The sequence below is a fragment of the Ranitomeya imitator genome, chromosome 1, assembly GCF_032444005.1.
Source record: "Ranitomeya imitator isolate aRanImi1 chromosome 1, aRanImi1.pri, whole genome shotgun sequence".
Classification (NCBI taxonomy): Eukaryota; Metazoa; Chordata; class Amphibia; order Anura; family Dendrobatidae; genus Ranitomeya; species Ranitomeya imitator.
The window spans coordinates 331,721,612-331,746,113 of record NC_091282.1 but is presented as its reverse complement, the minus strand read 5'-3'; the positions used below and the strand labels follow the sequence as shown (position 1 = coordinate 331,746,113).

The 24,502-nt window shown below is 44.8% G+C and overlaps 2 protein-coding genes across 2 annotated transcripts in view; both read left to right on the top strand.

Moving 5' to 3' along the window:
- The window catches only part of CRYBB3 (crystallin beta B3), a 256,164-nt gene extending 243,612 nt beyond the window's left edge, over positions 1-12,552 (top strand). The window contains exons 5-7 of the mRNA XM_069759168.1: positions 5,160-5,292; positions 7,311-7,453; positions 12,189-12,552. Of these exons, the coding sequence (XP_069615269.1) occupies positions 5,160-5,292; positions 7,311-7,453; positions 12,189-12,402 (490 nt within the window). The 3' untranslated portion in view covers positions 12,403-12,552. The remainder of the gene's footprint in view (positions 1-5,159; positions 5,293-7,310; positions 7,454-12,188) is intronic.
- The window catches only part of CRYBB2 (crystallin beta B2), a 412,932-nt gene that overhangs the window by 243,612 nt on the left and 144,818 nt on the right, over positions 1-24,502 (top strand). The window lies entirely within an intron of this gene.

The window sequence follows — 24,502 nt, the reverse complement described above, 5'->3', positions numbered from 1 at the left end:
TTGAGAGCTATGCAAATAGATGTAAAGGGGATCTTGTCATTATCTACTTTTGTGTATGCTTCTGGTGCTACTAAACTGGGGTGATCAGACCTACACTAGTAGTTGCCTACTAGTGATGAGCAAACGTGCTCAGATAAGGTGTTATCCAAGCATGCTCAGGTGATAACCGAGTGTCTTGTCGTGCTCGAAAAATATGTTCAAGTCACCGCACCATCATGTCTTGTGACTGTTCAATAGCCGCAACACATGCAGGGATTACCTAACAAACAGGTAATCCCTGCATGCTTTGCAGCTGTTGAACAGCCGCGAGACATGCAGCCGTGGGGACTAGAACATATTATTCGAGTACGCCAAAGACCTTATCTGAGCATGTTCACTCCTCACTATTGCCTACCATTGTCCGAAGCCAACACACGCCATACATCGAAATACTGTTTTAACAGAACAGGAAGTCAATAGCAGCACATTCTTGTAACTTGTTTTCATTGCTATTTTTCCAGTATATTTATTTTGTATTAACAACGTTTACCTCAAACACAATGCGCAAACATGGTGTGAACTTACCCAGCTGTTAATTTTATTGGCATGTCAGAAATGGCCAATGCAGAATACGTAAATTTATATACTTTATATGCAAATTGCCTCTTCTGAGAAAAAGAGGACTTAAACTCTATAGCGCCACCTGTTGGAAGTAGCGATCCTACAAGTCACAATCAACTCTTTAACGAGTCGTGCAATATGACTTAGGATAAAAGCCAAATCAATATCTCAATTCGCAGACATGGTGTTTCGGGCTGTTGGCCCTCGTCAGTGCGAACCATGAGAACTGATTTGGCTAGGTGAGAGGCTCTGGACTGTGGTCTAAGGGGTATCGTTTCTCCTTATGGAGAGTGACATACCATCTCTGGCTTGACGAGGGCCAACAGCCCGAAACACCGTGTCTGCGAATTGGCAAAGTGGCGCAATAGAGTTTAAGTCCTATTTTTCTCAGAAGAGGCAATTTGCATATTATATTTCCCAGAGGAACATTGCACGACGAATAAGCCTCCTTACCTTGACAAGCCAGAGATGGTATGTCACTCTCCATAAGGAGAAACAATACCCCTTATACTTTACTAGCTATTGAACCCGTTCTACGCCCGGGTGGCGAGCATTTATATTGGTATATGGTCTCCATCCTGGTATGTGCTGCTCCATCCTGCGCCCCCATTCTGTCATGTGCTGCTCCATCCTGCATCCCCATCCTGTCATGTGCTGCTCCCATCCTGCGCCCCGTTCTGTCATGTGCTGCTCCCATCCTGCGCCCCCGTTCTGTCATGTGCTGCTCCCATCCTGCGCCCCCGTTCTGTCATGTGCTGCTCCCATCCTGCTCCCCTGTTCTGTCATGTGCTGCTCCCATCCTGCGCCCGTTCTGTCATGTGCTGCTGCCATCCTGCACCCGTTCTGTCATGTGCTGCTCCCATCCTGCGCCCGTTCTGTCATGTGCTGCTGCCATGCTGCGCCCGTTCTGTCATGTGCTGCTGCCATCCTGCGCCCGTTCTGTCATGTGCTGCTGCCATCCTGCGCCCGTTCTGTCATGTGCTGCTGCCATCCTGCGCCCGTTCTGTCATGTGCTGCTGCCATCCTGCGCCCGTTCTGTCATGTGCTGCTCCCATCCTGCGCCCGTTCTGTCATGTGCTGCTCCCATCCTGCGCCCGTTCTGTCATGTGCTGCTGCCATCCTGCGCCCGTTCTGTCATGTGCTGCTGCCATCCTGCGCCCGTTCTGTCATGTGCTGCTGCCATCCTGCGCCCGTTCTGTCATGTGCTGCTGCCATCCTGCCCCCGTTCTGTCATATGCTGCTCCCATCCTGCGCCACCATTGTATTATATGCCCCCCATAAGACGCTCCAGTGTGTATGCCCCCGTGTGCTGCTGCCATATAAAAAAAAAAAATACCATACTCACCTATCGTCCGGCTCCACTGCAGGTGTGTCTTCAAGAAAATGGCGCCGGAAAGCGTGGACTGCGCAGGCGCCGATTCCGGCAGCAGGAATCTGCGCCTGCGCAGTCCGCGCTTTCCGGAGCCATTTTCTTGAAGACACACTCCGGCTCCTCTGCCTGTGACTGGTAAGTCAGAGGGCGGTGCCGGCGCGCATTAAGCGCGTCATCGCGCCCTCTGAACTGTCACAGCAGAGGAGCCGGGAGACGGAGCCACACGCAGCGCTGGAACGGAGAAAGGTGAATATACTTACCCTCCTGGCGGTCCCTGACTCTCCGGTGGAGATCGCAGTGTGCGTTCAGTGCTTACGCATACCGCGATCTCCTGGGAGCGTCACTCTGTGGGGGCCAGACTGCGCCGGCGCTTGCGCCTGCGCAGTCTATAAAGGCTTCGGACAGAGTGACGCTCCCAGCGTTATATTATAGATATGCAGATTCATTGTTGTTTTACATTGGTGTGCCAAAAACCGGCATTTTTCATGGACAACCTGTTTAAAACAATGTGCTTATTTTACCTGTCAGTGGTGCCAAGGAAAAATTTGCTAAAAGGGTGATTTAGAAAGATCTAGCAAAACTGATTTTAGCTTTATGCTTAAAAGTGTTGTCCACCTTTGGGGTCATATATTTTTATTTAAATGCATGTATTTGGGTATAAAAATTGGGATTAATTAAAAATGTTTCATGGTTTGGCTTCTATAGCCTCTTTGTTGGTCTACAAATTGGGATTAATTAAAAATGTTTCATGGTTTGGCTTTTATAGCCTCTTTGTTTAACTGCGCATTCAACACATTTACCTTTGATGTAGTCTGTTGTCATAAATCAGCTGAAAAGAGCTCAGAAAAATACTGCCAGAACAAGCCTCCTGATGAATATTCTGTTAACTTTCCCTGCAGCCAGCAATAGACAGTGTAACATAGAGATTAGAGACGGCAAATGTTGAAAACTTGTACTGAAACCCAGTATATTTAGCTCTAAATACAAGCATTTAAGTAAAAAAAAGAATAAAATAAAGGACCTTTAAGTGTTCCGGCATTAAATGGGTATGACATATTCCTTTTTTGCTCAATATGGATATTTTCCAATCTCATTTTTTTTCAAAACATTGTAGAAATAAAGTACTGTGCGAAACTATTAGGCATGGGAAGAAAAAATGTTGCAAAGCAAGAATGGTTTAAAACATAGAAGTAGTAATAGTTTACTTTTACGAGTTACCAAAATGAAGTGAATGAACAAAAGGGAAATCTAAATAAAATAACATTAATATTTGGTGTGACCACAGCATTAATTCTTCTAGATACAGTTGCACAGTTCTCAAGAAACGCAACAGGGAAATTGTTCTAAACATCTTGGAGAACTAACCTCCGATCTTCTGTGGATGTCAGTTGTACTAATCCTTCTGTCTCTTCAGGTAGTTCCAGACTGAATCAATGATGGTGAAATTTGGGCTCTGTGGGCCCATATCATCATCACTTCCTGGACTCCTTGTTCTTCTTTATGTATAATGACATTGGTTGCATGCTTGGGGATGTGCATAATACATTTGGATCCAATCATATGCCTGCAAATGGTATTGCATATTGGATAAGTGCCTGTATTTCTCAGCATTGAGGACACCAATAACTTGGCAATGTTGAAGAATATTGACTCAGTGTCCTGTCAAGGAAACAATGCAGCAGATAAAAGACACATCGGTTCCGATTCATCAAGATCGATGTTGTTCATGCTGGTGTTGTTGTACATGACACTTAATGAATTAGGCACATCCCATTTGAGGTATCTTAGTATGTCTCGCCACAAATCTTACTCCAGTCATTGGGGTCCTGGAGTAAGATTTGTCGTGAAAGGTATGCCAGAAATCGTCATGAATTAAGTAAGAGGGCATTGTCCCACCCATTTTGACAGCGCTGCCTGAAAACTAGAAAAGTCGCAAAGATTTAGCAACTTTTCAAATACGGTAGTTTTTTTGACAGATTTCCGGTATAAACATTTTGATGAATCTGAGCCATCATGCATATTTCCCTACAAAATCAGATGATGTCCAGAGGTACCATCAGCTCAGAACTGGCAGCACAAAGTGGGACCCAGCCACACCCATCTACTGTTTGGAGAATTTGGCCAGAAGTGGTCTTCGTGGAAGAGTTGCAGTAGAAAAAACATACCCTCTACATGGATATTATGCCAAACGTAGGAACTGGGGTGCAGAAAACTGGCAGTATTATCACTGAAGGACTAGAGAGCGGAACAATAAAGAGAGTCTGAAGGAAACAGTGAAGTGTGGTGGATGTTCTGTGTAAATGTGGGGCTGCATTTTTCAAATGAGGTTTGGGATTTAGTCAGGACTATTGGTGTCTTTAATGTTGAAAAATAAAGGAAGGCAGATACTTATCCATTATGCCGTAACATCAGTGAGGCCTCTGAGTCGCTCCAAATTTATTTTGCAGCTGGAGAAAGTCCCCAAACATACGGCCGGTGTCGTTAAGTAGTACCTTCTGTGTAAGGAAGAAAAGGGAATCCTGAAAGTGATTATATGGTCCCCACAGAGAAATGATCACATCATCAAGTCTATCTGAGATTACATGAAAAGACAGAAGGATTTGTGCAAGTCTACATCCACAGAATATCTGTGTATAGGTCTCCAAGGTGTTTGGAACAACCTCCCTGCCAAGTTCCTTCAAAAACAAGTGTACGTGCAAGTGTATCTAGAATTGATGCTCTTTTGAAGGCTAAGGTTACACCAAAATATTGATTTGATTTTTCTTTTGTTCATTCACCTTGCATTTTTTCAATTGATAAAAATAAGCTATAAACATTTCTATTTTTGAAAGCATTCTTATTTTAAGCATTTTTTCCACATTTGCCTAAAACTTTTGCACATTACTGCATATCAGGAGCATATCTCTGACATACCTACAGGCCTTCATGTCCCCAGTGTATGTACCCTAAAAAGAGTAGCTTTATGACATAGAAGAAAGTATAGTCCTCTATGCTCTCCTAAGAATGAACGGAATCAAAGATTGGTGTAAAGAAATGTATTTTATGGATTTTAGTAGTTGACAAAAATCCCAAAATGTATATTATATTTTCATGTGACGTAGGATTATGTTGAAACATGTGTGGCAGGTTATATATGCACATTTATAGTAAAGTTTGCATAGTCTCATCATTCATTCTTCACATATAGATGGCTCAGTTTTGAACGTCAAACGTTTGGTGGGGAACAGTTTGTCTTAGAAAAGGGCGACTATCCAAGATGGGACACCTGGTCTAACAGCCACAAGAGCGACTATTTGATGTCCATCCGTCCCTTGAACATTGTGAGTTATTTTTTATGCTTTTCTTACATAGCGCCATCATATTCCGCAGCGCATTACAGACATTATCATCGCTGTCCCCATTACTTTGTGTGTTAGGCATTGTGACCATGTTTTATGACATATAACTATAAACGCATCCTAAAGTAGTACTGGTCATGTGCAAATGGTTAATATGCCTACGAATAAACATCATGTGTACAACCAATGTAATTTAAAGCCATATAAACATAGAAAAAATTATTAGGTAATGCACTATTCAAATATTTGGAAAAAGTTTAAAACCTATGAAACATATTTGTTTATTACCTTTTTCCTAATTTTTGTATCTGTATCACCTAGTATTTTTTGCTTCCATATGGATTTAACCCTTTGAAGACCTGTGACGTATGTATTTGCAGATCATGAACAAGGTGTGTGGAGCGGGTAATGGCAGCGCTGGCTACTAAATGCGTTCTTCTTGCGGTGCTACCTTCTGCTGCTCCTAGTTTTTCTTTGTACTCCTTTTTTAGTTTGTATTGCGCATGTCAGCCTTTTAAGTGCATGTGCAGTACAAACTACAGAAATAACAAAAAAATACAGAAGGAGTTTTTTTTTCTGCCGGACACTATGGATGGCAGAAAAGAGAATGGGGCTATACTTAATATCAAGTACAGCATCTCGGAAAATTGTCAGTGCTTAGTCAAATATGTTTTATTATTATGATCACATTATTTTGACTATTTAGAATTTATTACAATACCCAAAAGTAAGGGATAGTTAAAGGGGTTGTCCGGGCATAGGTATTTTGATGATCTACCTACACAATCAATAGCAAAGTTCATCAGCAGCAGATCATCGTGAGTCTGACATCTGATGCCCCCTCCAATGAGTTATTTTTTTCTCTGGCGATGGTCAGATATAGCAGCCACTTCTGTCCATTGTTGGTTATTGCACAATAGCTTCTATTCAAAAGAACAGCAGTGGTAGCAGGCAATGTGGGCAATGGCTGCTACACTTTGAATGGAGCTACTGTATGCTTAGCACCTCTGTTCAAAGTGTTTGACCACTGCCAGAGCAAAAAAACAGCTAATCAGTGGGGTCACCTGGTGTTGGACCCATGACAATCTACTATACTGTAGATAGCTCATCAAATACCTGTGCCTGGGCTACCCTTTTAACAGATAAGGGCCCTGATTCTTCAAAGCAAGTTCGCCACAATTCTGGCATAAATAATTGAAAAGCTGCAAAAATTTGTGACTTTTGGAGTTGGCCTTTTGACTGGACTAAGGCTATGTGTCCACATTCAGGATTGCTTCAGGATTTGGTCAGGATTTTATGCAGGTAAAATCCTGACCAAATCTGCACCTGAGGTCACTGGCAGGTCACCTGCGCTGTCCTTGCGTGTTTTGCTCATTGTAACGACATGCTGCGTTCTGAAAAGACACGCCGCATGTGCGTTTTCGCGGCTATGCCACATGCATTTTTTACTGCATAGTGGAAACGGGATTTCATTAAATCCCCTCCTCTATGCTGTAACATCTGGACGCTGCGTTTTTGACGCTGCGGCTCAACGCAACGTCAAAAACGCAGCATTTCCTGAACGTGGAAACATACCCTAAGATTTCTGGAGGTGCACATCACTCATCAGACACTCCTGAGGCATAGATCTCTTCATGAATCAGGAGCGTCTGACTCCCAACATGCCCCCTCATCAAGATCGGTGACAATCGCCTGGGATCTATCTCACTAATGGAAGCGATTAGTGACTAGTAGGGGTACTAGTTGACGGACCCCTACCAATATAACATTTATCACCAATTCAGTAGCACATTCTGGTATACTTACACCCCTTTATAAAATTTAGTGTTGTACTTGCGCAGACTTCTTAAATAGAGTGTACCATTGCTCAGCTAATATAATAATGCACATACTACTTGTTTTGCTCTTCTTAGTTTCTTTTAGTATATGCCTTAAAATTATATGCTAAAAAGGCTTTCTTTGTAACCACCTGCATTTACCTTGTTAATGTTCTAATGTAGGACAGTGCTGAGCACAAGATTCACCTATTTGAAAATGCTGGCTATAATGGCAGGAAGATGGAGATTGTGGATGATGATGTACCCAGTCTGTGGGCCCATGGCTTCCAGGACCGGGTGGCCAGTATGAAGGTCCTCAATGGAACGTAAGAGCCCATTTTTCACATGTGGTGTTATGTTTTTTTCTATTATTGTGCGCTTAATCTAATTTTACATCCTGGTAACCATATAATGTTTCCCTAAAATGTCTTCGCTTACCATCAGGTGTTCATAATTTCTGCAAAAATATCTTCTTCAGAGACGAAATTTAAGGTGCATTTAAAATGGCCAATTATTGTGAACGAGCGTTCCTAGGATTATTTTTCGATAGTCAGCCAGTGTAAATAGGCTTACAATTATCTGACAAATTAGCAAAATGCTCATTTGTTGAGAGAAATGATTTTTATGCTGGCTTAAAAATCATTGTTCTAGGCAGCAGATCATCCTGTGTAAATAGGGCATGTGCTGACAAGAACAATGATAGTTTCTGGACACAGAAGGATCTAGGACATCATTTTGTGCGCATTGAAGTGTGGTCACCCTGTTTAAACACGCTATTAAATGACAGCTGATTCATAAATATGTAGATTAATGGCGGTCATTTAAAGCACCACTCCTGCGTTTTTTTTTAGTTTACCACTGGACTGTTAGGCCGGCGTCACACACAGCGTAAAACAATACGGTCCGTATATTACGGCCGTAATACGCTGAAAAGTCCCGAAAAAAGTGGTCCGTAGCTCCTCCGTAGGCAGGGTGTGTCAGCGTTTTTTGCGCATGGCATCCTCCGTATGTAATCCGTATGGCATCCGTACTGCGTGGTTTTCTCGCAGGCTAGCAAAACCAACATACCGCTATAGAAGTGATCCATGTGTCCCAAAAAGAAAAGAAAATATATATATACTGTCTATATATATATATATATATATATATATATATATATATATATATATATGTCAGTAGACACATATATTAGAGAGAAAAGCCGGTAATTCAGTGCGGTGTACAGTAAAATCACAGTGACAGCTTACAGTAGAATAGGTAGAATAAATGTGTACACATAGAATAGGTATATATATATATATATGTCAGTGAGACACATATATGTATATATATTAATATTTATTCCAGTGCTAGACAGCTTGAAAGCCGGTAATTCAATTACCGGCTTTTTCCTTCTCCTTCCTAAAACCCGACATGATTTGAGACATGGTTTACATACAGTAAACCATGTCTTCTCTCCATTTTTTTTGCAGATTCCACACTACTAATGTCAGTAGTGTGTATCTGCAAAATTTGGCCGTTCTAGCTCTTAAAATAAAGGGTTAAATGGTGGAAAAAATTGGCGTGGGCTCCCGCGCAATTTTCTCCGCCAGAGTAGTAAAGCCAGTGACTGAGGGCAGATATTAATAGCCTGGAGAGGGTCCACGGTTATTGGCCCCCCCCTGGCTAAAAATATCTGCCCCCAGCCACCCCAGAAAAGGCACATCTGGAAGATGCGCCTATTCTGGCACTTGGCCACTCTCTTCCCATTCCCGTGTAGCGGTGGGATATGGGGTAATGAAGGGTTAATGCCACCTTGCTATTGTAAGGTGACATTAAGCCTAATTAATAATGGAGAGGCGTCAATTATGACACCTATCCATTATTAATCCAATACTAGTAAAGGGTTAAATAAAACACAAACACATTTTTTAAAATTATTTTAATGAAATAAAAACAATGGGTGTTGCAGTATTTTATTCAACGCCCAATCCAGTCACTGAAGACCCTCGTTCTGTGAAAGAAAAAACATAATAAACCAACAATATACTTACCCTCCGCAGATCTGTAACGTCCAACGATGTAAATCCTTCTGAAGGGGTTAAAACATTTTGCAGCAAGGAGCTGTGCTAATGCAGGCTGCTCCTCGCTGCAAAACCCCAGGGAATGAGGCTAAAAATAGATCAATGATCTATATTTAGCTTTATTTGCGGTGAGGCGCCCTCTGCTGGCTGTTCATAGATCGTGGGAAATTACCTAGAAAGCCAGGGAGCTTTCTAGGTAACGCGCAGCACGCCTGCTTCTACTCGCGCCGCCGGTGGGAAACTCACTGTTTCTTTGCGCGCTTTCTCCTCACTGCCTGGCTTAGTCACGCCACCTCTTCCCGGGTCATGGGGCATGTCCTGTCCCCTATTCTTTCCCCTGGACAACACGGGATGCAGCCTCAGCAGTTCCGTACCCAGCTTGACGCAGGCACCTGCAGCCCGGTCTTCCTCCTTACATATCGGTCACCAGCTTTCAATGTAAGTCTATGAGGGATTCGTTTTGGTCTCATTCTTGCTCTCTTAGACTTACAGTGAGAAGTGACCTCCTGCTCTCCCAGCAAACACTGGAGTGATCCAGCAGGTCACAAACAGCAGAAGATGACTGGAGCGGTGCGGTACTGAAGAATCCAGTGACTGATAAGTATGTTACTAGGGGTAGGGAAATTACAGTAGTGATACCACGCGAGTGGTGAATTAAAAAAATTGCTAGAGCGAAGTTTAATGGCCACCATTAGCTACTGGAAACACGCCCATTAGATTTGCTTTAGACAGTGGTCTTTCCCTTCATTCTATCCTTATAAGCCTTCACTTGCACACAGTCAGGGCCGGTTTTAGGCAAAGTGGGGCCCTAGGCAAAGTTTAAAATGGGGCCCCAAATGCTAACATATTGCACATCACACAGAATCATTTCGGTTGTACTTACATGCACTGATCTCAGGCCGCTAAACGAGTGTGATCGACAATACTGAAGTCGTTGGACGCTTGTTTCCCGGCCTCTTTCCACCGTCTGAGAAAGAATGATGGGGACAGAACCATCACTAATAGATCACCATACAGTATCATGTTATCAGCAGCACATCTACAGTTTACACCGGTGATGTGCTGCTGAGAACAAGGATTTTTATTCCGGCATAAATAATCCAATCACCCAATGAATATGCAGCATTTTGCTTGTTTGGTAAAATACACCCCATACTCCTCCATATATTATAATGTGCACCACAGTCCTCCATATTGTAAAATGTATAATACACTCCTCATAATCCTCCATATAGTATTATACACTTCCCATAGTCCTCCATATAGTATAATACACTCCTCATAGTCCTCCATATATTAAAATATACTCCTCAGTCTGGCATATAGCATAATACACTCCTCACAGTGCTCCATAAAGTATAATGCACCGCCATGGTCATCCATGTAGTACAATTCACTTCCCATAGTATAATGCACCCCATAGTTCTCCATGTAGTATAACGTATTCCCCATAGTCCTCGATACAGCATAATGCAGCCCACATATAGTATAATGCAGCCACCACCCCACAGAGTATAATGCAGCCACCCCACAGAGTACAATGCAGCCCCCCCACAGAATATAATGTAACCTCCCTATAGAATATAATGCAGCCCCCCACAGTAGTATACAGCAGAGCCCACAGTAGTATACAGCACTGCCCACAGTAGTATATAACACAGCCCACAGTAGTGTACAGCACTGCCCACAGTAGTATACAGCAGAGCCCACAGTAGTATACAGCATAGCCCACTGTAGTATACAGCAGAGCCAACAGTAGTATACAGCAGAGCCCACAGTAGTATACAGCAGAGACCACAGTAGTATACAGCAGAGCACACAGGAGTATACAGCACAGCTCACATCCCCCTTCCCTCCCCGCCTCTCTCCTCCCGAGAAAGGCCGCACAGGCCAGTAAAAAAAAACAAAAAAAAACACAAGCTCCTTACCTCTCCCCGAGCCGGCGCTACTCCCTGCTCCTGTGTCGGCGGCTGCCGCCGCACTACCTAGGTCACAGCGAGTGCGCGCGCACCCGCTGTGTCAGAGGCAGAGCGGGGAATGATGGGAGAAGGAGCGTCAGGTGACGCTCTCTCCTCCATCATTGCTTTGAACTATACCGGCAGACGCTGGTATAGTTCAATGCGGTGGGGGAGTCGGCACTGCCTCACAGGGGCCCCATAGCAGCTGCGTGACTTGCCGCTAGCTGGTGGCCCCTGGGGGAGTGGGGGCCCCGGCAGCTGCCTGGTCTGCCTGCCCCTAACGCCGACCCTGCACACAGTTGAAAGGTGTCTGTAAATTTGTTATTGACTGCAGTTTCCAAGGGTTTAAAATGCCACGTTTTGGACTAGCTTCTCCATCTCTTTTCCTGATGCAGCTCCTCTAATGGTGAGATGACTGATATCTAGGAACCCGAAGCTTAATCAGTTGTTATCACCTGGATATAAATTTTCTGCACATCTATATTTCCCATACAGCCAAATCGTTTTATTGTATGGTGCCTAGAGAAGTTTTTGTGCACCCGTGTATATATTAGTTTATGAGGTCCTCAAGAGTGACCTCTATTTCCTGGCAGCTGCAAGTTCTTGAAAATAGAATGTTTGGACACCCCAACAATGAAGTGCACTAATAGGACATTTAGACTGGGGTTATACCGAGTGGACCAACCCTTTAATTAAAACAACAAGCATTCCAGGTATGTTCATTATAAGACCACCTTCACATGGTGAGTATTTGGTGAGTTTTTTACCTCAGTATTTTTCAGCCAAAATAAGGAGTGGGACAATCAGAGGAAAAATATAATAGAAACACATCACCGCTTCTGTATTTTTCACCTACTCCTGGTTTTGGTTTACAAATTCTGAGGTAAAAAAGCTGACCAAATACTGAACATATGAACGTGGCTTAAGGAGAAGAAAAGCGAAAAGATTTTGCCCTGTCTTTTATTTTTGTCATACACAAACAGAACTATTATTGATGTCTAGGCACAATAAGACTTAATCGGGTTTCTTCTTTGTTACAGTTGGGTAGGGTATGAATACCCCGGCTACCGAGGTCGTCAATATGTACTTGAGAAGAATGATTACAGACACTGGAATGACTGGGAGGCCAACCAACCCCAGATACAGTCTGTTCGCCGTATCCGTGACATGCAGTGGCACAAGCGTGGTTGCTTTGCTCCAGCCCCAGTAGCAGCAGCTTCGGCCACACCTGCCCCCACACCAGCCAGTAGCTGAAGGAGAGCAAAGCACCATCACCAGCCGTCACCCTCTTCTACTGACAAGCACGGCAAGAAGAGACGAGTAAAATGATTTTAAAACCTGATGAGTTGACGTCTCTTAATTTTGTCATTCTGTATTCTTCAATAAAGATTACTGCATCACAGTTATCCTGTTGATTATATTTTCCCAGTCAGTATATTTGGGCGGATTAACATAATGCTCCAGATCAATTAACAAAGTTTTATGTGGAATACACCTTTTTTTAAACTGATAATTTTGGTTTATGAAGAAAGAAAAAAGCCACATGGACCCACCTGATCCTTCACCACCCCTGTCCCAACACTGCCCAGTCCTCTGCCCCATCTACTTACTATTGCATTAATGACATCCCATAACAGGTACATGTGGCCAATATCTGACTATTACAGATCACTATATCTTTTATTCTATCACCTAAAATAATGTAAAAGTAAATTACGCTGCGGTAAAGGTGCATTCTAAGGCAGAAGAGTTAAGCAGTTTTCGTAAGCCAAACTACAAAATGTACCCTTTTCATTCTATGTTCACACAGTGCGTTTTGCTGTATTTTTTTTCTGCAGGCAAAACCTGCTCTCTTGGCAGTAAAGAAGCTGCTTACAAAAAGGTTTTGCTGCGTATCTGCGGCGTTTTTTTCTGTGTTTTTGTTGTTTCTTGTGCATGCTGATAAATAGGGTTGAGCCAAACGAGTCGTTCATTTTCAAAAGTCGCCGACTTTTGGCAAAGTCGGGTTTCATGAAACCCGATCCGACCCCTGTGCGGGGTCGGCCATGCGGTACGCGACTTTCGCGCCAAAGTCGCGTTTCAATGACGCGAAAAGCGCCATTTCTCAGCCAATGAAGGTAAACGCAGAGTGTGGGCAGCGTGATGACATAGGTCCTGGTCCCCACCATCTTAGAGAAGGGCATTGCAGTGATTGGCTTGCTGTCTGCGGCGTCACAGGGGCTATAAAGGGGCGTTCCCGCCGACCGCCATGTTACTGCTGCTGATCTGAGCTTAGGGAGAGGTTGCTGCCGCTTCGTCCGAAGCAGGGATAGCGTTAGGCAGGGTCCATTAACCACCAAACCGCTTGTGCTGTAGCGATTTCCACTGCCCAACACCACCTTCGGTGTGCAGGGACAGTGGAAGCTACATTTTTTTTTTTTTTCCCCTCAGCGCTGTAGCTCATTGGGCTGCCCTAGAAGGCTCCCTGATAGCTGCATTGCTGTGTGTACGCCGCTGTGCAAACCAACTGCTTTTTTCAAAGCACAAATCCTCTTGTTCCTTCCTTTCTGCACAGCTATCTTTTTTGTTTGTCCACACTTTTTATTTAATTTGTGCATCAGTCCACTCCTTATTGCTGCCTGCCATACCTGGCTGAGATTACTGCAGGGAGATAGTAATTGAAGGACACTCCCTGTTTTTTTTTTTTTTTTTTTTTTTGTGGGAGATTAAGATTGGCATTTCTGCTAGAGTGCCATCCCTGTGTGTGCCATCTCTCACTCAGTGGGCCATAGAAAGCCTATTTATTTTTTTGCTTGATTTGGGTTATAAAATCTACCTGAAAAAATCACTACATCAATCAGTGGGAGAAAAATATTGGCCTCAGGGCTTGTGTGCCACTCTTGACTCCTGTGTGTGCCATCTCTCAGTCAGTGGGCCATAGAAAGCCTATTTATTTTTTTGCTTGATTTGGGTTCTAAAATCTACCTGAAAAAATCACTACATCAATCAGTGAGAGAAAAATATTGGCCTCAGGGCTTGTGTGCCACTCCTGACTCCTGTGTGCATCATCACTCACTCAGTGGGCCATAGAAAGCCCTTTTTTTTTTTTTTTGCTTTATTTGGGTTCTAAATTCTACCTGAAAAAATCAATAAATCAATCAGTGGGAGATTAATATTGGCCTTTGGGCTTGTGTGCCAGTCCTAAGCGTGCCATCTCTCTCTCTCAGATAGTGGGCCATAGAAAGCCTATTTATTATTTTTTTTATTGGGTTTATAAATTTTCCCTGGAACAAAAAAAAAAAAGTGGGAGATTAATATTGGCCTCTGGGCTTGTGTGCCAGTCCTGAGCGTGCCATCTCTCTCACAAATAGTGGGCCATAGAAAGCCTATTTATTTATTTTTTTTTGGTTTTATAAATTCTCCCTGAAAAAAAAAGGGAGATTAATATTGGCCTTTGGGCTTGTGTGCCAGTCCTAAGCGTGCCATCTCTCTGTCTCTCTCAGATAGTGGGCCATAGAAAGCCTATTTATTATTTTTTTTATTGGGTTTATAAATTTTCCCTGGAACAAAAAAAAAAAAGTGGGAGATAAATATTGGCCTCTGGGCTTGTGTGCCACTCCTGACTCCTGTGTGCGTCATCTCTCACTCAGTGGGCCATAGAAAGCCTTTTTTTGTTTTATTTGTTTTCTAAATTCTCCCTGAAAAAATCATTTTATTTTATTTGGTTTCTAAATTCTTCCTGAAAAAATCATTTTATTCTATTTTTTTTTTTCCTAAAGTCTCCCTGAAAAAACAAAAAAAAACAAATCAGTGGGAGATTAATATTGCCCTTTCTGCTTGTGTGCCAGTCTTGACTCCTGGGTGTGCCATCTCTCTCTCTCTCTCCAATTGTGGGCCATAGAAAGCCTATTATTTTTTTAGCTTGATTTGGGTTCCAAAATCTACCTGAAAAAATCACTACATCAATCAGTGGGAGATAAATATTGGCCTCTGGGCTTGTGTGCCACTCCTGACTCCTGTGTGCATCATCTCTCACTCAGTGGGCCATAGAAAGCCTTTTTTTGTTTTATTTGTTTTCTAAATTCTCCCTGAAAAAATCATTTTATTTTATTTGGTTTCTAAATTCTTCCTGAAAAAATCATTTTATTCTATTATTTTTTTTCCTAAAGTCTCCCTGAAAAAAACAAAAAAAACAAATCAGTGGGAGATTAATATTGCCCTTTCTGCTTGTGTGCCAGTCTTGACTCCTGGGTGTGCCATCTCTCTCTCTCTCTCCAATTGTGGGCCATAGAAAGCCTATTATTTTTTTAGCTTGATTTGGGTTCCAAAATCTACCTGAAAAAATCACTACATCAATCAGTGGGAGATAAATATTGGCCTCTGGGCTTGTGTGCCACTCCTGACTCCTGTGTGCGTCATCTCTCACTCAGTGGGCCATAGAAAGCCTTTTTTTGTTTTATTTGTTTTCTAAATTCTCCCTGAAAAAATCATTTTATTTTATTTGGTTTCTAAATTCTTCCTGAAAATATCATTTTATTCTATTATTTTTTTTTCCTAAAGTCTCCCTGAAAAAAAAAAAAAATCAAATCAGTGGGAGATTAATATTTACATTTGTGCTTCAGTGACAGTCCTGCGTGTGTGGCATCTCTCTCATTTGTTGCCACCAACAACAGAGGGTGTAACATTGTGCCTGATTTTCGTTGTGGTCTCACTCACCTGTAAAGGGGTAGCTAAATCATACTGAAGTTATAGCTCACCGTGTAATTTGTGTGACAGCAACAAATACCGTTAGTTTGTTTACGTTTTTAAAACAATGAGGAAGTCTGGTGGAAGAGGTCGTGGCCGGGGGCGTTCATTGTCAGCTGGTAATGAGGGTAGTGGTAGTGGTGGAGCATCAGCTGGTCGTGGGAAAAAAAATATTGCACCTAAGTCTGGAGCTGTGGAGCCAGGTTCGTCGTCTGGCTACACAAGGCCTCGAACGCTCCCTTTTCTGGGAGTAGGAAAACCGCTTTTAAAGCCGGAGCAGCAAGAGCAAGTTTTGGCTTATCTTGCTGACTCAGCCTCTAGCTCTTTTGCCTCCTCTCGTGAAACTGGTAAATGTCAAAGCAGCGCGTCGTTAGTGGATGTTCACGGTCAGGGACAAGTCGCTTCCTTGTCCTCTTCAGCAAAAACAACAACAGAGAAGAATGCAGCAGGCGACATAACGGGTTACTCCATGGAGCTCTTTACACATACCGTCCCTGGCTTAGAAAGTGAAGCAGTTAACAGTCCATGCCCATTACAAGTTGAATCTGACATGGAGTGCACTGATGCACAGCCACAGCCAGACTACTATGCTGGTCCTTTGACTCAGACCACAACATTGCTCTCGCAGGGTAATGATCAAGAATCAGACCCTGATGAGACTATGTTGCCCCATCACGAACGCTATACCACCGACCGACACGGTGACACAGACGAAGTTGTACACGAGCTACAAGAAGAGGTAATAGATGACCCAGTTCTTGACCCCGATTGGCAGCCATTGGGGGAACAGGGTGCAGGCGGCAGCAGTTCTGAAGCGGAGGAGGAGGGGCCGCAGCAGGCATCAACATCGCAACAGGTTCCATCTGCCGGGCCCGTATCTTGCCCAAAACGTGTGGCAAAGCCAAAACCTGTTGGAGGACAGCGTGGCCATCCGGTTAAAGCTCAGTCTGCAATGCCTGAAAAGGTATCCGATGCTAGAAAGAGTGCAGTCTGGCATTTTTTTAAACAACATCCAATTGATCAGCGCAAAGTCATCTGTCAAAAATGTTCAACTACCTTAAGCAGAGGACAGAATCTGAAAAGTCTCAATACAAGTTGCATGCATAGACATTTAACCACCATGCATTTGCAAGCCTGGACTAACTACCAAACGTCCCTTGAGGTTGTAGCACCCTCGGCCAATGAAGCTAGTCAGCAACGCAACATCCCTTCCGGCAGTGTAGGGCCACCATTTTCCGCACCACCTGCAGTATCTGTGCAGGTTTCTTTGCCAGGCCAAAGCAGTCAGGGTCAGGGAATCACCAGTTTCGTAGTAGGAAACACTGCATCTAGGGCACCGGCGGCAACAATACCATCTCCCACCGTCTCTCAGTCTGCCATGTCCACCGGCACCCCCGCTAGTTCCACGATCTCCAGCTCTCCAGTCCAGCTCACCCTACATGAGACTATGGTTAGAAAAAGGAAGTACTTAGCCTCGCATCCGCGTACACAGGGTTTGAACGCCCACATAGCTAGACTAATCTCGTTAGAGATGATGCCCTACCGGTTAGTTGAAAGCGAAGCTTTCAAAGCCCTGATGGACTACGCTGTACCACGCTACGAGCTACCCAGTCGACACTTTTTTTCCAGAAAAGCCATCCCAGCCCTCCACCAGCATGTTAAAGAGCGCATCGTCCATGCACTCAGGCAATCTGTGAGCACAAAGGTGCACCTGACAACAGATGCATGGACCAGTAGGCATGGCCAGGGACGTTACGTGTCCATCACGGCACACTGGGTAAATGTGGTGGATGCAGGGTCCACAGGGGACAGCAAGTTTGGGACAGTTCTGCCTAGCCCACGGTCTAGGAAACAGTTGGCTGTAGCCGTTCGCACCCCCTCCTCCTCCTCTTCGTCCTCCTGCAGAAGCGAGAGCTCGTCCACAGACCGCAGTCGCACAACCACTCCATCCGCAGCTGCCACTGTTGCACACCAGGTCTCCCATTATGGGGCAGCTACTGGCAAACGTCAGCAGGCTGTATTGGCTATGAAGTGTTTGGGCGACAACAGACACACCGCGGAAGTTCTGTCCGAGTTCTTGCAGAAAGAAACGCAGTCGTGGCTGGGCACTGTAGATCTTGAGGCAGGCAAGGTAGTGAGTGATAACGGAAGGAATTTCATGGCTGCCATCTCCCTTTCCCAACTGAAACACATTCCTTGCCTGGCTCACACCTTAAACCTGGTGGTGCAGTGCTTCCTGAAAAGTTATCCAGGGTTATCCGACCTGCTCCTCAAAGTGCGTGGACTTTGCTCACATATCTGCCGTTCGCCCGTACACTCCAGCCGTATGCAGACCTATCAGCGTTCTTTGAACCTTCCCCAGCATCGCCTAATCATAGACGTTGCAACAAGGTGGAACTCAACACTGCACATGCTTCAGAGACTGTGCGAACAGAGGCGGGCTGTTATGTTTTTGTGGGAGGATACACATACACGGGCAGGCAGTAGGATGGCAGACATGGAGTTGTCAGGTGTGCAGTGGTCGAAGATTCAAGACATGTGTCAAGTCCTTCAGTGTTTTGAGGAATGCACACGGCTGGTCAGTGCAGACAACGCCATAATAAGCATGAGCATCCCCCTAATGCGTCTGCTGATGCAAAGTTTGCCGCACATAAAGGATCAGGCGTCTGCAGCTGAGGAAGAGGAAAGCCTTGATGACAGTCAGCCATTGTGTGGCCAGGGCAGTGTACAGGACGAGTTAGCGGGCGAAGAGGAGGAGGAGGACGAGGAGGATGATGGGGATGATTATATTTTTAATGAGGAAGCTTTTCCGGGGCCACTGGAAATTGGTGGCGCGGCAAGGCCGGGTTCTGGTTTTTGGAGGGACACAAGTGACGTGGATTTGCCTGAAACTGCCCCTCAACCAAGCACAACCGGAGATTTGAGAACTGGAACTTTGGCCCACATGGCGGATTATGCCTTACGTATCCTCAAAAGGGACACACGCATAACTAAAATGATGAACGATGACGATTACTGGTTGGCCTGCCTCCTTGATCCTCGCTATAAAGGCAAATTGCAAAATATAATGCCACATGAGAACTTGGAACTAATATTAGCAACCAAACAATCAACTCTTGTTGACCGTTTGCTTCTGGCATTCCCTGCACACAGCGCCCGTGATCGTTCTCACACGAGCTGCAGGGGCCAGCAGACCAGAGGAGTTAGAGGGGCAGAAATCAGAAGTGGCGTTGGCCAGAGGGGTTTTCTGACCAGGTTGTGGAGTGATTTTGCTATGACCACAGACAGGACAGGTACTGCAGCATCAATTCAAAGTGACAGGAGACAACATTTGTCCAGTATGGTTACAAACTATTTTTCATCCCTTATCGATGTTCTCCCTCAACCGTCATTCCCATTTGATTACTGGGCATCAAAATTAGACACCTGGCCAGAATTGGCAGAATATGCATTGCAGGAGCTTGCTTGCCCGGCAGCTAGTGTCCTATCAGAAAGAGTATTCAGTGCTGCAGGTTCAATACTAACAGAAAAAAGGACTCGTCTGGCTACCCAAAATGTAGATGATCTAACCTTCATTAAAATGAACCACAACTGGATTTCAAAATCTTTTGCCCCACCTTGCCCGGCTGACACCTAGCTTTCCTATGTAAAGGTCTTGCCTGTGGACTATTCTGAACGACTTTTCCAATCTCGTAATTTGCAGCACCTGATTGTCCAGCATCCGACATGTTAACACCTCCCTAAATGGCCAAAGTCCCCACACGGGGCCATGGTATCGCCACTTGGCGCCAGCACCCGTGAGAGTACTGTTTGTCTGAAGAGGTGGGTGTGCCCGCTTTTGGTCGACGGCACTGCCACTAGGTCCCTCATAGTACAATAAAGTGTCTGGCGGTGGTGGTGCGCACCCAACGTCAGACACACCGTTGTAATATGAGGGGCCCTGGGCCTGTACCGCCGGCCACAAGACAGTCCCCCCCCAGGTCAAACAGTGCTCTACGACTTGCAAAATTTTCTCTCACAGCTCCACCAATGTTTAGTCTATGCGCTGACATCCTTCAATGCCTGGCACTGTCAATACCATTGTATTGACATTTTTCTTATGTTAGGCCTTCGAAGCCTGTCTGCGGTCACTCCTTCCACTAGGCCTCCACTGACCTGTCTACTGCTGCCCGTGTTCCCCTGCAACCAATTTTAAATTGCCTACAGCCAGCCCAATTTATTATGTTAGGGCTTCGAAGCCTGTCTGCGGTCCCTCCTTCCACTAGGCCTCCACTGACCTGTCTACTGCCGCCCGTGTTCCCCTGGAACCAATTTTAAATTGCCTACAGCCAGCCCAATTTATTATGTTAGGGCTTCGAAGCCTGCCTGCGGTCCCTCCTTCCACTAGGCCTCCACTGACCTGTCTACTGCTGCCCGTGTTCCCCTGGAACCAATTTTAAATTGCCTACAGCCAGCCCAATTTATTATGTTAGGGCTTCGAAGCCTGTCTGCGGTCCCTCCTTCCACTAGGCCTCCACTGACCTGTCTACTGCTGCCCGTGTTCCCCTGGAACCAATTTTAAATTGCCTACAGCCAGCCCAATTTATTATGTTAGGGCTTCGAAGCCTGTCTGCGGTCCCTCCTTCCACTAGGCCTCCACTGACCTGTCTACTGCTGCCCGTGTTCCCCTGGAAGCAATTTTAAATTGCCTACAGCCAGCCCAATTTATTATGTTAGGGCTTCGAAGCCTGTCTGCGGTCCCTCCTTCCACTAGGCCTCCACTGACCTGTCTACTGCCGCCCGTGTTCCCCTGGAACCAATTTTAAATTGCCTACAGCCAGCCCAATTTATTATGTTAGGGCTTCGAAGCCTGTCTGCGGTCCCTCCTTCCACTAGGCCTCCACTGACCTGTCTACTGCCGCCCGTGTTCCCCTGGAACCAATTTTAAATTGCCTACAGCCCAATTTTTGTTATGTTAGGCCTTCGAAGCCTGTCTGCGGCCCGTTCTTTCCACTACTACTACACTGACCTGGCTACTGCCGCCCGTGTTCCCCTGGAACCAATTTTAAATTGCCTACAGCCAGCCCAATTTATTATGTTAGGGCTTCGAAGCCTGTCTGCGGTCCCTCCTTCCACTAGGCCTCCACTGACCTGTCTACTGCTGCCCGTGTTCCCCTGGAACCAATTTTAAATTGCCTACAGCCAGCCCAATTTATTATGTTAGGGCTTCGAAGCCTGTCTGCGGTCCCTCCTTCCACTAGGCCTCCACTGACCTGTCTACTGCTGCCCATGTTCCCCTGGAACCAATTTTAAATTGCCTACAGCCAGCCCAATTTATTATGTTAGGGCTTCGAAGCCTGTCTGCAGTCCCTCCTTCCACTAGGCCTCCACTGACCTGTCTACTGCCGCCCGTGTTCCCCTGGAACCAATTTTAAATTGCCTACAGCCAGCCCAATTTATTATGTTAGGGCTTCGAAGCCTGCCTGCGGTCCCTCCTTCCACTAGGCCTCCACTGACCTGTCTACTGCTGCCCGTGTACCCCTTGAACCAACATCAGAAAATATAAAAATAAGTATTTTGCTTATAAAAAAGAAAATACTGGAGAGATATCAAATGCAGACATTTTAACATTAAAAACAAACACATACAACAAAAATCTGGTACAGTACTAAAAATGGCCACCAGCTACAATAACTTTCTCCTGCAAGTAGTTAACTGAAAGTTTTTTTCAATTTAAAACACAGATATGGCATCCACCGAGTGTTGTCCTGTCGCGTCTTCTTTATATTATTGCCAAGAAGATGCAAAACAATGAAAATAATAAAATCATTATTTACCAAAAAAATAGAGTAAGTCAAAATCACATTGCAAATAAACATTCATTACAAATAAAGAAGCAGGGCGCGTCCGAGGGTGAGTATATACCTAATAAGAATATAATCACCCTCGGACGCGCCCTGCTTCTTTCCGACAGCCTTCCTTCCTAAGAATCAGCCCTTCCGTGGTGTAGAGAGAGGGTTTGTTACACTCCAAGGTGTTCCCCAGGTTGCCTTTCCTGAGCTTCGATCTTCATGCTCTCGTTTAGTAGTTGTTGGAAAGTAGGCTGCATTAGGCCTACAAATTGGGTATGGGGTGGAGAGAGATGGTGTGTTACACTCCAAGGTGTTCCCCAGGTTTCCTTGCCATTGCTTCGGTCTTCCGACTCTCGTTTAGTAGTTGTAGAAAACTACACTGCATTAGGCCTACAAAATGGGTATCGGGTGGAGAGAGATGGTGTGTTACACTCCAAGGTGTTCCCCAGGTTTCCTTGCCATTGCTTCGGTCTTCCGACTCTCGTTTAGTAGTTGTAGAAAACTACACTGCATTAGGCCTACAAAATGGGTATCGGGTGGAGAGAGATGGTGTGTTACACTCCAAGGTGTTCCCCAGGTTTCCTTGCCATTGCTTCGGTCTTCCGACTCTCGTTTAGTAGTTGTAGAAAACTACACTGCATTAGGCCTACAAAATGGGTATGGGGTGGAGAGAGATGGTGTGTTCCACTCCAAGGTGTTCTCCAGGTTGCCTTTCCTGAGCTTCTATCTTCAGGCTCTCGTTAAATTGTGGTTAAATGGAACAACTGCATTTGGCGTACTAGTTGGTTTGGGGGCCTACTAACAGTGTCTGCCGCTCCTTGCTGTTCTCCTGGTTTCCTGTCCTGAAATTCCGTTTTCAGGCGCTCGTTAAGTAGTTGTTAATGTTAGACTGCATTTGGCCTACTAGTTGGGTTGGGGCCTACTATCGGTGTCTGCCACTCCTTGCTGTTCTCCTCCACTGAACAAAGCTGTGCCGCCTGTTTACTACGGTTGCCAATTTTGAACTGCATTTCGACTACTTACTGATTTGGGCCTACTCTCTGTGTCAGCCTCTCATTCCAGTTGTCCTCCACTGCAATGCCCCCTGGTTATTCCTGTGTTACCAATTTTGAACTGCATTTAGCCAACTTTCTTCTTTGGGCCTATATCTGTGTTTCCTCCTCATCCTGCCCATTGCCCAGCCAGTGATAGATGAGTCTGCTGGTACATTGACCCATAACGCAACATTCCCCGTGCACGCTACACAACAACATTGTGACCCTGCTGAAAGTCAGGTTGCTCTTCCCGCATACCATACCACCTTACACGGGGACAAAGAGGAAGGTGCAGATGAAAGTGCAGGTTCCTTCATCAGGTGGGGGGAGGAATACTAGTTGGCGACGTCACTGGCACAGGGCCTCTCATAGTACGCAAAAGTGTTGCTGCCGGTGGGAGGCGCCCCCGCCGTGCAAACACACCGCTGTACTTTGAGGGGCCCTGTGCCAGTGCCAATGCCAACGAGTGGGCCCCCCCTGCTTGCTCAGGTTCACAGCACTTGCAAAGTTGAAATACTTACCTCTCCCTGCTCCACTGCCGTGATGTGGTCCAGATTTCCTGGGCCCACTAATTACTTGAACCAGCCCTACCCCCCACAACTTTAGCCAAATGACCCCCAATTTCAAATGCCTTCCAATTATTATAAGGTAAATTACGCTTGACAAGCTTCATTAAGAAGAATGGATGGTTTTGACATTAAAATGGGCACTCTAGGTGTTTTCCTGGCCCCCACTCACTGCCGACTATGCTGCCCCATTGACTTGCATTGGGTTTCGTGTTTCGGTCGATCCCGACTTTACGTCATAATCGGCCGATTTCACTCGACCCGACTTTTGAGATAGTCGGGTTTCGCGAAACCCGGCTCGACTCTAAAAAGGTCAAGGTCGCTCAACTCTACTGATAAAGTTTGGTGCCCTCAGAAAATCTTGATGCAACTTCCTCAGCGAAACCTGATACCTGCATTTTTTGCTGCGTTTTTGCACTTACTCATTGATTTCTATGGGTGACAAAACGCTGCAACCACGCTGAAAGTAGCGACATGCTGTAGTTTTCAAAATTAGTCAGGGAAAAAAACTGTGTGCATGAGATTTCTGAAATCTCCTAGCATTTGCTGGTACTGTAAAATGAAGCTTAAAATTTGCATTAAAAAGCCAAAAAACACAGCAAAAACACATCGTGTGAACATAGCCCTAGACCTCATATGAATCCTCCATCCATGTCAGATACCAGGATGTGCATTTTACGTGTCAACCAGCAGCAGCAGTTGGACTCACAAAATTATAACTTTAATATTAGTCTGAAAAATCTTTAAAAATTACTGTATGGTCAATCTGGTATGGATTTTTAAAATAAGTACGGTATATAAGCCCCATTAGGTCTAAAATATCTATTAAATTATGTATGCAGTTTGCATTATGCAGCGTGGTGACAGGTCTTCTGAGGGACCAACCATATTCATTCAAACCTAACACAATTGAGAGCACTTTCTTAACGAGTTATATTCAGTTTCAGAAACTGGAACAGCACTAAGGCATCTTACAGGTCAATCATTACTTTTTTCACTATGCTCCATTTTCCAGTTGCTATATCTAACATACATTAGATCTGATGATATTTAAAGAAAAATCCCCAAATGCAATTATGATGGTTGATGATTTTGCTGTATGTTGTAGGTTTGTGCATCATATAATATTGGGTAGAATGTTTGGGCTTGTGTAAGAATCAGGAGGAACAATAGCACACATATTGTACCTGTATACTCT